Source organism: Microcebus murinus, chromosome 23 (genome assembly GCF_040939455.1).
Source record: "Microcebus murinus isolate Inina chromosome 23, M.murinus_Inina_mat1.0, whole genome shotgun sequence".
In the NCBI taxonomy this organism is placed as follows: Eukaryota; Metazoa; Chordata; class Mammalia; order Primates; family Cheirogaleidae; genus Microcebus; species Microcebus murinus.
Genome location: NC_134126.1, coordinates 21,369,008 through 21,386,522, shown reverse-complemented (window position 1 = coordinate 21,386,522; position 17,515 = coordinate 21,369,008). Strand labels below are relative to the sequence as shown.

At 40.7% G+C, this 17,515-nt stretch overlaps 1 protein-coding gene across 1 annotated transcript in view; it reads left to right on the top strand.

The window, feature by feature from the left end:
* CENPF (centromere protein F) overlaps positions 1-17,515 on the top strand; it is a 56,834-nt gene that overhangs the window by 19,748 nt on the left and 19,571 nt on the right. Inside the window, exons 8-12 of the mRNA XM_075997055.1 lie at positions 1,188-1,313; positions 2,651-2,767; positions 4,985-5,107; positions 11,017-11,152; positions 12,884-16,296. Of these exons, the coding sequence (XP_075853170.1) occupies positions 1,188-1,313; positions 2,651-2,767; positions 4,985-5,107; positions 11,017-11,152; positions 12,884-16,296 (3,915 nt within the window). The remainder of the gene's footprint in view (positions 1-1,187; positions 1,314-2,650; positions 2,768-4,984; positions 5,108-11,016; positions 11,153-12,883; positions 16,297-17,515) is intronic.

Here is a 17,515-nt window from a genome sequence, read left to right as displayed (position 1 = left end):
ATATTTATTATTGTTATAAATAATCTCTGTAATACTTTTCCTTGGGCATTTAAAAATTCTGGGACAATAGAGATAATGGCAAAGGTGTCTTAATGTCCAAGGCATTGGATTAATTTGAACCCCTGGCTCAAAAGTTTACCTTTTGAATTGGGTATTTTTAAAGTTCTGATATTTGCAAAATCATTTAGTCATTAATGGCCAGCGTGGCCCTTTTCATCTTTGATTAGTTAATAATTGGTGACAGACTGGTCTTCTGGCAAAGTATTATGTAGTATTTTCTTGTCCTCTGAATTCTCAGTTACATTTTTAATATTTCTCACAGCTTTAAATTAGACTTTGGAGAATCTCTTGCCACATTGGAGCACGTTTCTTCAGGAGTGGGGAATTGTTCACCACCAGAGTGGAGGGGTCTTGCTAGTCCCTGGGTCCCTAGCGTCATTTTGTGGGGCGGTTTAAGGATTTGAGCCCATGGAGAAGATGCAGAGGAATGGGTTTTAGCACTTGAAGCATTAAGACCATTTTGTTCCAATCTAATTTTGGAAGAGTATTCTACATTTTCTTGTGGTTCACATTTTAAATATTATTTGAGGGATAACTGGCTATGGAAAAAAGTGAATAGAATGTTCCTTGTGTTGCTTATGGCAGCTTGATTAAAAACCACTTAGAATACTCTCTGGAGTGCCATGAACCTCTAGAAATTTAAAGTGGCTTAGTGGGAACATTATGGAAAGAAACATCTTAATATTTAAAATTTCCAACAAAATCCATTGCACTTGAAACAAACTATCATATGAGGGTAATGGGCACCCTCTGATTGTTTTACAGCCTTTAAATCACAGAGGTTAACACCACTGCATCTTAACCTCCCATTTCCATGCGACAAAATGTTAGAGCAATCATTAGGCATGCTGATCTCTTTATTCATGGCCCAAATTATGGACTATTTAAATGGGCTAATGCTTTACATCCTCGCTAATATTCCCCAAATATAAATCGTGTGGTAAAATAACTATAGTAGTTTTAGTATTTGGCTTATAGTCTTAAACCCAACCTTTTAGGAAGTAAAAATATCAAAACAAGGGTAAGCTTGAAACAGATCTTGGGACTAATTTTTCTGAAACACAAACTATTTGCTTCTTATCTTGAATCATTTCTGTTTTGTCTCGAACATTTTTATTTGTTGTTAGTGTGCTGCATTGGAACAAAAATTGAAAAAATTGACTGAAGATTTGAGTTGCCAGCGACAAAATGCAGAAAGTGCCAGATGTTCCCTGGAACAGAAAATTAAGGAAAAAGAAAAGGAATTTCAAGAGGTAAGGTAAATAAACAGGTTCATGGAAAATTTGTTCGAAAGGCTCTTTGTGGGCTTTGCATAGTCTGATCATTTGGAAAGGGGAACTGTTTATCATAATTTGGGAAATTCTATTAGCAGGGAAATGCTTTGCGAATGAAAGTTCACTTTATTTTCCTTTACACACTTGCATTTTGTACTTTTTCCATCTTTCAGTTTCTGATTGGAGAAGGGAACTGCTGGTAGTCAGAACTTTCTTTTTTTTTTTTTTTTTTTGAGACAGAGTCTCACTTTGTTGTCCAGGCTAGAGTGAGTGCCGTGGCGTCAGCCTAGCTCACAGCAACCTCAAACTCCTGGGCTTGAGTGATCCTTCTGCCTCAGCCTCCCGAGTAGCTGGGACTACAGGCATGCGCCACCATGCCCGGCTAATTTTTTTATATATATATCAGTTGGCCAATTAATTTCTTTCTATTTATAGTAGAGACGGGGTCTCGCTCTTGCTCAGGCTGGTTTTGAACTCCTGACCTTGAGCAATCCGCCCGCCTCGGCCTCCCAAGAGCTAGGATTACAGGCGTGAGCCACAGCGCCCGGCCAGAACTTTCTTTTTTAATCCATGTTCTCTGATTAGTTTGGGAGTTGACGCTGGGTGGGAAAGCTTTCACGCATTCTCTCTGCTGTGAAGGACATTGTACTACATTCTCCAGTTGTCTCTAAAGCCCACAGGCTGGCAACTAAGTTGATAGAAAGGTAGTTGAGGAATGAAGCTGGCGGGAGTTAGGGTGGGAGGTGCCCTTCCGCAAGTGCTGCTGCCAGCTGGGTTCTTTTAGGGGAGTTAACCTGAATATCACGTGGACGGACAGTCTACGGCCTTTCAGCAAGAGTGACTGGAGATGTTAACTGGCATCCTTCTGTGGTTATCAAAGTTAATGTGTGGCATATACTTCCTGTTCTTCTAAATTTAAGACCATGCTAAGTGGTCCATGGTTTTTGATGCTTTAAAACGCCATTTTTGAGCTTGTTTGATTTCTCAGCGGAGTTGTGATGACTGCACCTTTAGCTCTTCTCTCTGCTTCCTGGCGCTTCCAGACAGAGATGACACATTGGCGACGGGGGCTGAGGCGGAAACAGGCTAGTTTCCACAGGGTCAACTGACGGGCTCCTTCCCTGTCCCCTCAGGGGCCTGAATTTGATCCCTGGGCCCAGCATTGAGGCTGACCACGTTTGTCACTGAGGGGCCGGCCGGCTCCCTGCTGTCTCCCGCGCTCTCAGAACAGCGTCGCCGGTTGGGAAGTTTGTGCCTCACCCCCGTCCCCGTTGCCAGCCAGCGCCGCGCTGACGTGGACGCCCTTTGTTTTGTAGGAGCTCTCTCGTCAGCAGCGTTGTTTCCAGACGCTGGACCAGGAGAGCACCCAGGTGAAGGCCAGACTCACCCAGGAGCTGCAGCAAGCCAACGTCCTGCAGGCCGAGCTGGATAAAGTAGGGCGCTGGCCTCTCCCTCCCTCCCCAGCAACCCTCCTTTCCTCAGACGTGTGGTTTCCCCACCACAGCCCCGGCATACGACACTTCCGAAGGGAAACCGTTCTGTCCTTACTTTCCTTACTTGTTAAAGTGGGGAGCAGATAGAACCTTCTGGCCCTCAGTTTTCTTGTCTAGAGAAAGGGCAAGTGAGTCAGGGGTTCAGATCTGAAGGGCGTCCGTGGAGGTCTCTGCTGTTCTTGGTGGGAGGTGTCCCAAGTGGTTTAAGCTGCCAAACAGTTAAAGCCCTGAAAGTGATCGTCGACTTACCGGCTTAAGACTCACTCCAAAAGTGGTCTCTTCCAGTTTTCCGGCCTTATGTATCATCTATATGATGGTGGTTTTTCCACCCCCAGCCTGGATGACTGTTCTGGACTGTAGACTCATCCCACCCGCATATCTTTATTTGTTTACACACACATAGATGTTTGCATGTTTATGTGTGTATACGTGTGTATGTGTGTGCGTGTGTATTTGTGTGTATATGTAGCATATTTAAATTGTTTGTGTTAAAATACGACCTCTATATAGAACACATGGGCAAATCAATAGATTATTCTGTGGCATGCTGTCCTATAATCCTTCCCTGTGTCAGGAGGAGGTAGATTCTTGTCAGCCCCCTAGAAACCCTCCGTATGTATCTCTACCTCCCTGCTAAGAATAAGCCTGACTTTTATGTCTCCCTTTATGGTTCAAGTTGACTGTGACTGCTTTTTTTTTTTTTTTTTTTTTTTTTTTTTTTTTTTAAGACAGAGTCTCACTTTGTTGCCCAGGCTAGAGTGAGTGCCGTGGTGTCAGCCTAGCTCACAGTAACCTCAAACTCCTAGGCTCAAGCAATCCTCCTGCCTCAGCCTCCCGAGTAGCTGGGACTACAGGCATGCGCCACCATGCCCGGCTAATTTTTTCTATATAAGTTGGCCAATTAATTCCTTTCTCTTTATAGTAGAGATGGGGTCTTGCTCTTGCTCAGGCTGGTTTCGAACTCCTGACCTTGAGCAATCCGCCCGCCTCAGCCTCTCAGAGTGCTGGGATTACAGGTGTGAGCCACCGCACCTGGCCCTGACTTTGACTGCTTTTTGCCATACCAGGTGCCACCCTCTAGTCTAAGCCACCACCCTGACTCCCTTGGGTGACTGTCCCAGCCTCTCTTCACTGCTCTCCCTGCGGGGCTTTCCCCTGACACTCTGTTCCCAACCAGCAGCAGAGCGAGCCTTTTAAAGTAAAAGTCAGATCGTGGCGCTGCTGTGGTCACTTCCTGTCTCTGGGTTAAAAACCAGGTCCTTCAACAGGCCTGCAAGACCCTAAGTGCTTTCCCTCCTCCCCTTGCTGGTCGGCCTCCTCTCCTGCTCACCCCTCACTCCCATGGACTCCTTGTCCTTGGCCAAGCCCACCAAGCCTGTGCAAACTTTGGGCTTTGCTCTTGCTGCGTCCTCTTGGCAATGTTCTTTCCGCAGGTGGATCTGTAGGGCTTCAGGTTCCTCCACTTCCTTGCGATTTCTGCTCCATTGTCACCCCACCAAAGAAATTGTCTCTGGTCGCTACTTACAACCTAACTTCCAGTGCTTCCTGTTTTTTTTAGTTTGCTTTATTTTTCTCCATAGTGTATACCTTCTGGCACACACTATGGCTGTTTGTTTATATTGCCTTCCTCTTATACTCAGATCTTGCCATGAGTTTGCTGCTCTGTGGACAGCCCTTAAGCACGAAATTTCTGCAGCTTTGAGAAGGCAGAGCTTGTGCAATGCAGTAGCTCATTCTTTTCTTGACTTGACCCATTTTGCTGGAGAGTGACGCGTCTTAGTTTACGCTGGATGTGTCAGGTAGTCACCTGTTGTCAGACTTAAATTCTTAGTGTTTGCTTCTTTATTTTCTAAAATTAGGGATTTATTCTGTATATTGAAAATACATTCTCCCAGTCTGTTTCTTATCTCAACTTTTCTCTTTTGGTTGTTTAGTACAATCTAGTTTTTTTTTTTTTGGTGGTTAAATCTTTTTTCCTTTGTAAGTGATGTTACAGGTTCACATTATTTTAAGTTATATATTTAGCTGTGACGTGTATTGTGTGCCAAAATCAATAGCATCTATTATTATATTCTATGACCTTTTTATTAAGAATAAATGATTGGAAAGGTAAAGAACCTAAAAATGATATTTTACCATTTTTTTTCATTTTCGTAGGTTACATCAGTAAAGCAACAGCTAGAAAAAACTTTGGAGGAATTTAAGCAAAAGTTCTGCAGAACTGAACAGGCATTCCAGGCGAGTCAGATAAAGGAAAGTGAGCTGAGGAGAAGCATCGAGGTGAGTGAAGGGGAGAGCTGAGTATTTCTTAATTTCTGTGCAGGACCAGGAGCAAGGGGAAAAGAGAATTTCTGTACTGTTTGTCAGTAGCCTGTTATGACTACATCATTTTTCTTTTCTATTTGTTGGAAGTAAGGATTATAGTGTTCTGTATATAAATGTTAATTTTTCCATTCTCTATTCCTATATGTAATAATTACTTGTATGCATCTAGCAATTATAGGAAAGCATGACTTGTGTTATGAAGATGTACTTTTTTTTTTTTAAAGATTGTTTTAGGGTGCCTAGAAGGTAGAAGGGTGGAAGAAAGAAAGGAGGGGATTTTTCTAAATGGAAAGAAACAAAATTATTGATGGGAAATGTTATCCAGATCTTTTTTCTAAGGGTTGGCTTTTGGGTCATCCAATATTAACACGGGAACTGCCACGTGAGTTGTATTTAACTCACGCTAGTTTTGAGCCTGGGGCCTCATGAAACATATGTAACTTACACGTCTCTTCACTTTGGGAGCTGTGTGAATTATTTTTCAAGTTGCATATAACTCTTGCACAGAAAACAATAAAAAATAACAAATTTTTCATTGAATTAGAAAGAATTGTTTTGTTTTTGAAATTTTTGTTTTTGTAATAAAACGTTGTAGCCCCAAGGAAAATTATTTTTTTCTCTAGTATGGCAGTCAATGTGTTAAAAACCTTTGGAAAGTCATAGATTTAAATAAACAATGGCTGGGTGTAGAGGCTCTCGCATGTAATCCCAGCACTTTGGGAGGCCAGGGCGTGAAGATCACTTGAGGCTAGGAGTTTAAGACTATGGGCAACATAGTGAGACCTTGTCTCTACAAAAAATGAAAAAAATTAGCTGGGTGTGGTGGTGCACACCTGTAGTTCCAGCTCCTTGGGGAGGCTGAGGTGGGAGGATCACTTGAGCACAAGAGTTCGAGGCTGCAGTGAGCTATAATGATGCCACTACACTCCAGCCTAGGCAACAGGCTGAGACCCTTTCTTAAAAAATTAAATAAATAAACAAAAGTAATGATGGATGAGGAGTTTCTAGATTTAAAATTCTTATAAAAACATCAAGTAATTGTAAATTATATTCTGGCTTCAAAAGTGAACACAAACCTTAGTGTTCAGCAGATGCAAGTACCGGTGGACTGTGTATTTGGAGATCCTATTTAATCAGCAAGGATTCCTGAATGGCAGGGACCCGAAGTGTACCTCCGTGTTTCTACTGATGGGGTTTTATTCATACGTACTTTAATTTGGCTTCTCTCTGAATTTATTTAGTGTCCTGAGTTTCTTTTTAAAGAGGCTTAATTAAGAATCATTTAGCAACAGCTAATAGACTGAAACAATTTTAATAGAGCCATAGATCAACATTGTGACTTTAAAAAGAGGAAGAAAAGAAGAAATAATAGAAGTTTCTTCTCCATCAAACCTCCCAGGAAAGAATGTTTTTCCACTTACTCTTTAGATGTTCTGTGATCAGTTTTTAGGCTGTAAAGATTTTACAAAACTCTCTATAAAGAATAGTTATTTATCTGGGTGAGGCAAGTCTAAACGCATTTATCCCCACAGCCTTGCCGAATGTTGTCACGGTGGTAAAATCAGAACATCTGCCGGTAGCAAAGAGGCGATTGTGAAATCAGCTAGCCTCAAAGGGGTAATACTGCTGGAGACGGGGGGCCACCGCGCCAGCCACCCAAGTGGAAGAAAACTTCCCATCAGATGATGGTTCCATCAGCAAACGTTTTCAAATGGAAGTGTTTGTTTCAGCAAAACAAATGTTTGCCTTTTGGCCAGTGGGGACCAACCAACAGATGCTTCTGCTAACATTTCCACAGGCAGACTGGCATCGAACTCTTCCCTCTGTGAGCTTCCCTTTCAGCCAGGAACTCTCCCGCGACTCCACTGGCTGCCTGGTGGAAACATTTTGTAAAAGCAATCATCTGGTTAAGAGGGTCCAAACACTTTTCAAACTGCTTGCTTGGCCAAGGCTCACTAGTGGGCCGGACATTGTCTTGCAGGTGTTTCTGAAGACTCATTCAACTCCCCACGAGGTCTGGCCTGTCAGCCGTGGAGCTGTCCTCGGTTAACCCTAGCCTGTACCGAGGCACGTGCGTATCATGTCGCACTTACATTTCAGCGATTTCTTTGTCAAATCAGGGAAAGTGCCTAGCGCAGGGCCCGGGAATGAGTTTAGCATTCATCTTAATTTAATGTTCATGTTTGCGTATGCGTCTTCTTTTGAGGATGACATAAAGAAGTCAAAGGGTGTAGCTGGCTCTTGCAGTTTGCACTGGGATTGGGACCAGGTGGGTGATTTACTCAGTGAGACAGGTGGTGTAACTTAGTGGGAAAACGGTGGTGGCTTTAGAGTGAGCAAGATCTGAAGTCACATTGCTTTTCTGCCACCTTCCTACTGTGTGACCTTGAAACAATGACTTCCCCCTTTCTGAGTCTCATGTTTCTTATCTGCATATGGGGACAAAGAATACCTCCCTTTTCAAGGCTGTGGTCATGATTAAATGAAATATTGTATGTAAAGCGCTTAGCCCCTTGCCCAGCACGTGAGTGCCCGGTCAGTTATTGCAGGCCACCTGCTCATTGCTTTGGTCTTCACAACTGTTAGGACCTTTTGATGTCAGCGTTGTTTGCTGTCACCTCCCGGCACAGAGATTGTGAGACCAGGGCACAGTGCATTTGAGAATTTTCATATTTAACATTTCCCCTATTATTGCATCACTCTGGGTGTCTTTTCTGCATCTAATTATAAATGAGGACAAACAAGTTTAGCATGCTTATAGATTTTGGATGCTGAAATAAAGTGACAGTTGTACTGAAATTTTCCTTGTTCGCATTTCGTAAACATGCTGCTCACGATGAGAAATTATCAGCCCTGGAAACCGTGATCTAATGGCCCAATCAAGGGTAAAGTTAACATTTAGTATCCAAGGGAATGGAGAGTTTAGATAAACTGCTCGTCCGGCAACCGGTGCCAGCCCTCATTGCGTTGGGCGATAAAATACCATCATTTAACAGTCGAGATAGGGGGAACACTTGCTTGGGGACCTTTCCAGGCATAGGGATCTGTATCATGCTAGTCCTCTAAGGAGCTCGGTCTGGCAGGCAGGAATGGTGAGGCAGAAGGGAGAAAGCGCACCCTTTGCGTCCACCCCTTATTCACGTACATAGACGTTGCCCCGGCATGGGACGTATTAAGCTATGTTCATGGATGGGATCATGAAATGCGACACAGTAACTGAAATTTGTTTTGTCTGGCCCTAGGAAACGATGCTTCCCTTGCTGCTCCTAAACCCAAGTTGATCTGGGTGGAATTACTTGCTAAGCGCTAACGCTGGCTTGCGGTTATGGGGATTTTTGTTGTTGTTGTGTTTTTTTCCAGAGCAGTGCCCAATTTTGCAAATCATGTAAGGATGCAAGGGATGCCTAGGAGAATATATCTTTGTATGCTTAACTCATTGTTGATAATGAGCTACCCAATCAAGTCTTAAGTGGCCGCAGCCTCGCGGAAAACTAATTGCTGATGGATGGCAGCCTGCACAGCCATTTTCAGATGTTCATTTTCTAAATTCTGGCCTTTTAAAATTCTTGGGTTGGTCACAGCCATAGTATTATAAGCCTGTTGGGTCTCAGGATTGGCTGAACATTTCTTTGTTCGCAGCAAATATTTGTGGAGCTAATGCCAGAATAGAGAAAGGCGTGTTAATCTTTCCATTGAGCTTACTATTCATTTAAGCGTCTCCAGTTATGGACAGAGATGGATTGAGACCAACAAACACATCAATATAAATTTCCTCCTCTTTCCCTGGTGCTCTCTCTTCCTTCTTTCCTTTTTCTTAACCTCCCTTCCTTCTTGTTTGGACACACCCAGTTTTGCACACAGTATCTTTCCAGCTTTCTTGTCAAACCTCCAGATATAGGTGTCATTTGATTTGATTGATTTTTTTTTTTTTTTTTTAAGAGTGAGAAAATATTTTCTAAGTTGTAAAATAAATAAAAATTCTAAGTCAACCCAAGTGGCTACATTCTAGTTTCTCTTTTACGTCAATCTCATTCAGCTGATCTTAATTAGCATCGATCACGGAGCTCTGGCTACCTTTAAACTTCGGGAAGAAATACCGGTAATAATGCTCTGTTACCCTTGTCAACGTGCTTTATAAGGTGTCCTTCCTTTCACATCTGTGATCTCATTTGCGGGGTGGTTATTCTGAGTCTGAAGAACAAACAAGTGATTATAGGTTCTATAGGGTAATGATGTTAATTTAAATCAATAACATTCTTCCACCGTAATGATCATTGTTTTTTGCAAAATTTAACACTGACTGGTGTGAATGTTGTTAGCCTCTCAATCTTGAGATCAGTTGGCCCTGCCCTTTAGTTCTGATTGCTATCTTAATTTGATAGAGTATCAGTTAACTAGTGGAAAGGAAGCCTGCTTAGGGCACATGAGACAGGGGAGTATAATGACTACAACAGGTTCTGTCTTATTTTAATGATAAAATGAACGCATATACATGAACAGAGCAGCTGCCAGCAAGTTTTCAAGTACTTTCTACTAGCCAGATTCTCCCTCTTCTTGAATTTGGCTTTGCTACATGGGTACCCATCTGCTGGTAGTAACCAGACTGATAATTGAAGGCAGTCTTCCAGCACAGTATTGCCAGGGCCATCTGTTTTCTAACGGTGCAGTAGGGTTTTGGAGGATGGGTCTTAATTGTTTCTTTAAGATTCAAAAATTTTCCTCTTGCTTCTCAGAGGGATATTTTTGGTGTTTTTGAAATGCAGTTTTAAAAAAAGCCTTATGTGAATTTTTTCCCCCCCTTAAGGCTAGGAGGCACTTGGTTCTGTCAGTTTGCAATGGTATATAGCAATTCCCTCTGGTCCAGAGCGTGGCGTACAGTATAGCTTGAGATGCTTAGCTATAAAATATCACTGAAAGTTTCAAGTATAAATAGAATATTTATGACGTTTATGTGGTTAGTAAGCAATAGTGTTTTTATTTGGCATGTAAATATTGCTCGGTTTTAAGATTCAGAACAGCATACGGGTCTCCCTGGATAATAGAAAGGAGCTGTGTGTATACATCTCTGCCACTTTATAGCACATCAGTGTTTGGATACTTCTTTAATCAGGCACCCAAAGAACCTGTTTTCACTGTGAAAGTTCAGATTCTCCGTCTAGAATTACTTCTTTATCTCTGCTCCAGCCCTGTGATTTCCCTAGCATATTCAATGCCTCTTTAGTATTCAACACATCCTGGTGTGTATTGAATGATTGGAATCACATCTTCCCCCACTGAGGAGGGTACCTGTCCTGAGAGTCTGTCTTATTTATATTTGCATTTTTCATAATGCACATTCCAGCATTTTGAACATTGCAGGTTTTCTTGATGAACATTTATTGAAGGTAATTTTACCCATAAAGACATTTCCGTAACGGTGAACCTTAAGATGGTTTTGCAATGAAAAGTAAAAATTTGTCCCGTGAATTTTTTTTTGGTTTATGAACACATCAAATCCTTGCAAAGATTCCATGTGTCAATTTGGTCATTCAGATGTGATAGGAACTTGGAGCTTTTTTGTCTTTGAGGATCTTGTATATAGGGTTTTCCTTATGAGCTATATCTATAAGAGCCATACGAACAGCCAGAAAGTTTAAAGAAATACATTTCTTGAAGGAACAAAATTATTATCAGAGTTACGCTATGTGCATATCATAACATTATTTGATTGCAGTAAGAGTGCCTGACTTCATTAGGTGCCTACTGGGGAAATGTGATTCTTCCCCTAGTGACACATACAAACAGTTCTGCCTAGGGATCTTTATGAAGGCAGAAACACATTTGAGCATTTGTTTTGATTATAACCAATTCGCTGTGTATTTTAGGAAATGAAGAAGGAAAACAGCCTCCTTACGAGTCAGTCTGAGCAAAAGGCCAGAGAAGTCTGCCACCTGGAGGAGGAACTTAAGAAAGTCAAACAGTGTTTAAACCAGAGCCAGAATTTTGCAGAAGAGATGAAAGGTGAGTGAACTTAGCATTTTAGAGTTAATTTTCCCAAGCTTTTACTCCCGTGAAGGAGGAGGGTGGCATTAGCACCTTAGTGAACTTCTTTGGGTTTTTCCATGTATTCACTTAAAAAGATGTGTGCAGTTGATGGGGGAGAGTTTCCCCCTTTTCCACTTTTTAGTTTCCAGAGTGATAGTTGGACATTTTTTAATTAGAACATATTGAGTCCCCAAATGCCTGGTGTTTAGCACTTTGGAACCAGAAGGGTAAATATTTTCCACACAAAGCTAAATTGTCAGCGCTTTCTCCCACCCCAGAGTGCAATGCTCTGTGTCTCAAGTGGGCTTGTTAGTTACACCCAGACAGCTCCTCCGACTTGTCGCCGTTTCCCTTGTAATGGGAAAGCCCTATATTAAATGCATGTTTTCCAGGCCCTTAATGATCTTTGCTTTTTGATGACTTACTTGACTGAATGATTTTATTTCCTTATTTTAAAGCCAGAGAATTATGCTAGCCACGTCAAAGGAATCACCGTTCGTTTCGCATATATTCGTGTGTGCCATATGTCTTTTGCTTACATTTATTTTCTCACCTGGGGTGTTTGCACATCTAGGATTTCTTTTAACTCACACCTGTGGAATGTGTGTTACACCTCTCTGTGACTGTTTTATTTTTGAATTGCAGTCTCCCCAAGAGAGCTTTCAGTTTTTCCACAGCAGCAGGTAGAAATGTTAGTCTTTGGCTTTCTTGGAGGAAAAGTGTCGGAAAAGGAATAGTTGGGGGAACTTTTCAATCTTGGTCACCAGTGTCACTGTTTGAGGTCCCCACAAGCAAAGTAGATTGACGCCCTGTGGCACTGTCTCCACTAGGTGGGACTCTCAGTGGGTGATTGAGATTAGCAGGTCAGAAGTCTGCATTGTTTCCCGCTTAGCGTAACGTCTGAGGTTGCAATGGCATGCTGCTTTCATCAGAGTTCTTGACTTTTATTCTCCGCCAACATGCTTGAGAAACAAGAAGCCTCTTCATCACTGTTTATTGAAATCGATGTGGTTATTCCCAACTAGGAGGGGCCCATTGGTAGAGGTGAGATCATGGGGCAGAACACAAGGTGGTAATGGAATTTGAAGGAGCTTCCAGATGATTTTCATATCCATAGACACCACCCTTACTGTGAAAGGCTGGAATGCAGGTGATATTATTCCTCAAGAATATTCACACATGGGCCTTGAGAGTTAGTGATATATAGCGTCATTTATTCTTTTCTACTTAAGCCTAATCCTACGGATTTTTGGCTAACATGGTAGAGTAGTTATTTACTTTTCTGGGACATCGGAATTAATCCACAGCGAAGTAGGATATTCCTTTTTCAGTGCTGTTTTTGTCCCAGTTTTCTCTCTTCGAATAAATATTTCAAAAGGCAGGAAGAATACACACACATAAATACCTACAAAGAAAAAGAAAGTTTCTAGTGCTTAGGAAAATAATCCCTTGGCATTTTATACAACAACAGTTTATTAAGCTGCTAGAAAGGAGATTAACAAATATATTACTATGCTTAAAATGACAATTTTTCTCATTGTCTTTATATAAGCTTAGTTAATTATCAGGTGATCCATTGTTTAGGGGGTACCCAGGAAATTTTTTTCTTGGAGTTTGGAGGTCTTGCAGAATAAATATTTATTATAAACATTGATAGCTTTTTTTTTTTTTTTTTTTTTTTTTTTTTTTTGCTTTTTTTTTAAATAGCCAAGAATACCTCTCAGGAAACCATGTTAAGAGATCTTCAAGAAAAAATAAATCAGCAAGAAAACTCCTTGACATTAGAGAAACTGAAGCTCGCCGTAGCTGATCTAGAAAAGCAGCGAGATTGTTCTCAAGACCTTTTAAAGAAAAGGGAACATCACATTGAACAACTGAACGATAAGTTAAGCAAGACAGAGAAAGAGTCCAAAGCTTTACTGAATGCTTTGGAGTTAAAAAAGAAAGAATATGAAGAACTGAAAGAAGAGAAAACTCAGTTTTCTTGTTGGAAGAGTGAGAACGAAAAACTTTTAAATCAGATGGAATCAGAGAAGGAAAGCTTGCAGAGTAAAATTAATCACTTAGAAACTTGTCTCAAGATGCAACAAATAAAAAGTCACGAATACAATGAGAGAGTAAGAACCTTGGAGATGGAAAGAGAAAACCTCAATGTTGAGATCAGAAACCTTCACAATGTGATAGACAGCAAGTCTGTGGAGGTGGAGACACAGAAACAAGCTTATATAGCACTGCAGCAGGAAGCTGAGTTCTCAGATCAGAAGCATAAGAAGGAAATGGAAAATATGTGTTTGAAAACTTCTCAGCTTACTGGGCAAGTTGAAGATCTGGAACACAAGCTTCAGTTGCTATCAAGCGAAAAAATGGCCAAAGACCAGTGTTACCGAGACTTGCTTGCTGAATATGAGAACCTCAGGGATCTGCTGAAATCCAAAGATTCTTCTCTGGTGCCAAATGAGGATCATCAGAAAAGTCTTTTGCCTTTTGAACAGCAGCCTGCCATGAATAATTCCTTTGCAAATATAACTGGAGAACAAGGAAGTGTGCCTTCAGAAAGGAGTGAATGCCATTTAGAAGCAGACCGAAGTCCAAAAAATTCAGCCATTCTACAAAATAGAGTTGATTCACTTGAATTTTCATTGCAGTCTCAAAAGCAGATGAACTCGGATCTGCAAAAGCAGTGTGAAGAGTTGGTGCAAATCAGAGGAGAAATAGAAGAAAATCTCATGAAAGCAGAGCAGATGCATCAAAGTTTTGTGACTGAAACAAGTCAACGCATTAGTAAGTTACAAGAAGACACTTCTGCTCATCAGAATGTTGTTGCCGAAACTTTAGTTGCCCTTGAGAACAAGGAAAAAGAGTTGCAACTCTTGAATGAAAAATTAGAAACTGAGCAAGCAGAGATTCAAGAATTAAAAAAGAGCAATCATCTACTTGAAGAATCTCTAAGGGAGCTACAACTTTTATCTGAAACTCTGAGCTCAGAGAAAAAGGAAATGAGTTCCATCATTTTTCTAAATAAAAGAGAAATTGAAGAGCTGACCCAAGAGAATGAGACTCTCAAGGAAATAAATACAACCTTAAGTCAAGAGAAGATGAACTTACTCCAAAAAAGTGAGAGTTTCTCAAACCGCATAGAAGAAAGAGAGAAATGCATTTCAGAGTTATCTGATCAGTACAAGCAAGACAAACTTATTTTACTACAAAGATGTGAAGAAGCCAGAAATGCATTTGAGGATCTCAATGAAAAATACAAAGCAGCACAAGAAAAGAACTCTCAATTAGAATGTTTGCTAAATGAACGCACAAGTGTTTGTGAAAATAGAAAAAGTGAGTTGGAACGGCTAAAGGAAACATTTGCAAAGGAACACCAAGAACTCTTAACAAAATTAGCGTTTGCTGAAGAAAGAACCCGGAATCTAATACTCGAGTTGGGGACAGTGCAGCAAGATCTGAGATCTGAGATTAAAGATATCCAAAACAATTCCAAGAGCGAGGCTGATGGTTTAAAGCAAGAAATCATGGTTTTAAAGGAAGAACAAGATAAGATGCAAATGGAAGTTAATGACGCATTACAAGAAAATGAGCAGCTGATGAAGTTAACGAAGACTAAGCATGAATATCAAAACCAGGAATTGGAACCAATTAGGGACTCTGTGAAAGAAAGAGACAGTGAGTTAAATAAATGTAATTTTCAACTTCAGATGGATCTTGACGTTAAAAACGTTTCTCTAGACAGTTATAATGCACAATTGGTGCAATTAGAAGCTACGATAAGAACTATGGAATCAAAACTTCAGGAAGGCGAGAAGGAGAAGGAGTGCCTGCAGCATGAATTACAGACAATTAGAGCAGAATTAGAAACTAGAAATTTGCAAGGCACTCAGTCACAAGAAATGAGTGACCTTAAAGACTGTGACATAGATGCAGAAGAAAAGTACATTTCAGTGCTTCATGACTTGTCAACAAGTCAAAATGACAATGCACATCTGCAATGCTCTCTACAGACAGCAATGAACAAGCTGAACGAGCTAGAGAAAATATGTGACATACTGAAGGCTGAAAAGTGTGAACTCGAGTCTGAGCTGAATGATTCAAGGTCAGAATGTATCACAGCAACTAGTAGAATGGCAGAAGAGGTAGAGAAACTAGTCAATGAAGTTAAAATATTAAACGATGAAAATGGTCTTCTCCGTGGTGAGTTAGTGAAAGAAATGCCAGAAGGCGAATTTGGTGAACAGCAAAATGAGCAGCAGTCTGTGTCCTTGAATCCTTTGGACGACAGTAATTCCTATGAGCACTTGACATTGTCAAACAAAGAAGTTCAAATGCACTTTGCCGAGTTGCAGGAGAAATTCTCATCTTTGCAAAGTGAACACAAAATTTTACATGATCAGCACTGTCAAATGAGCTCCAAGATGTCAGAGCTCCAGACTTACATTGACTCGTTGAAGGCTGAAAATTCAGTCTTGTCAACTAATCTGAGAAACTTTCAAGGTGGCCTGGTGAAGGAGACAAAGCTGGACTCTGAGGAGGGGCGGATTTTGTCACTGTCATTCTCTTGTGTGCCTGACAGCCCTAGTCTTTCCAGCTTTGGGGACTCCTCTTTCTGCAAAGCTCTTTTAGAACAGGCTGGAGAAATGTCTCTGTTGAATAACTTAGAAGGCACAGAAGGGAATGTTTCAGCAGATCAGTCTGATGGAGGTGAACTATCTTATAGCAGTCTGGAGGAGGAGAATCTGACCAAGAAAGAAATGCCATCTGCCCCAGTGAGGAGTGTTGAAGAACTTGAGATCCTCTGTCAGGGGTACTTGCAGTCCCTCAAGAAGCTAGAAGAGAAAATGGAAAGTCAAGGGATTATCAAAAACAAGGAAATTCAAGAGCTTGAACAGTTATTAAGTTCTGAAAGGCAAGAGCTCGACTGCCTTAGGAAGCAGTATTTGTCAGAAAACGAACAGTGGCAGCAGAAACTGACAAGCGTGACCATGGAGATGGAGTCCAAGTTGGCGGCAGAAAAGAAACAGACGGAACAGCTATCACTTGAGCTTGAGGTAGCGAGACTCCAGCTGCAAGGTCTCGACTTAAGTTCTCGGTCTTTGCTTGGCACCGATTTAGAAGATGTAAGTACCTTACTTGGGATTTACGTGGTGTTTCTCTCTTTCCATGACCAGGAGGGACTCAATAAAATTTTTTTAATTGAAATCGACATTCAGTCTAAATTAAAACATTTTTAGGGTACAAGGGAATAGAAATAAAATATACCCAAAATGTTTAAAAACAAAGCAAAACTTTAGGAAAATGAGTAAACCTTATTTGAAGAATAAAATTCTATAAGTGATTAGATTTAAACACTATTATATGGGAAATTACTAAAGATGTTTTTAAAGTCTGGAGAAAATCATATTATGGAGCCAGAAGGTCTTCTTTAGTACATAAATATATCTGTGTTTTTACCTGATTGTGACTTAATGAAGTATACTTAAGAGCTTATAAATGGTAATGTGATGTGAATTTTTAACCTCATGTCCTTTTCAGACTATTTTTAATGTTATAGTCTTACAGTCATGAAACTAAATATAGGGGATTCTTTATATATTAATGAATAATTTTCTCTCTAACAATTTGGTATGTTACGAAAGTGTGATTTAGTATCGTTCATTTAAAGAGACATTTCTTTATTGAATACTTAATCGTTTAGTTGCTTATAACTTTGTCCTTCCTAGTCTCCCAGCTTCACTAATAATGCAGTTCAGTTCACGAGCCTCCCCTGATTCCCTCTATCTTCCTCGGATCTAGGGAGTGGGAGTGGGGGAAGGCTTGGTGAGCTGGCATCAGAGTAGCGAGAACAGCAGATCCCAGATGAGAATCAAACCTGTGTAATTTATCCAGGAATGTACATAGTAAGTGCTGGTTTGGTGATTAAGTCCTTGGGCTGGGAATCTGGTCATGAAACTTTACTGCCTTCTCTTATTAAAGAATACTATAAGTACTTAAGGTGAAAGCTGAACATTTTGTTAGCCTCTTATTTGATAATCACAAAGAGAAATTTTACATATAGGCTACCTAGAATATTCTTAGCAAGGAAGAAAATATGAAATTTAAATACATTGCAATTTAGTTGATAAAATAACTGAGCCTGGAGGGTTTGTCTTCGTGATAAATACCTTACTCAGTGCATGGGGACCACCTTGTCCATAGGGACCACCTCCTGATGTTTAATTGTGTTGAGTATTTGGATGGACAGAGGTGGACATGGTGGGAAATATACCATTTAAAGAGAGGTGGTTAGTAGAGGCCAGATGCCAGTTTCTAAAAAGTAATAATTAAATCTATTTATTC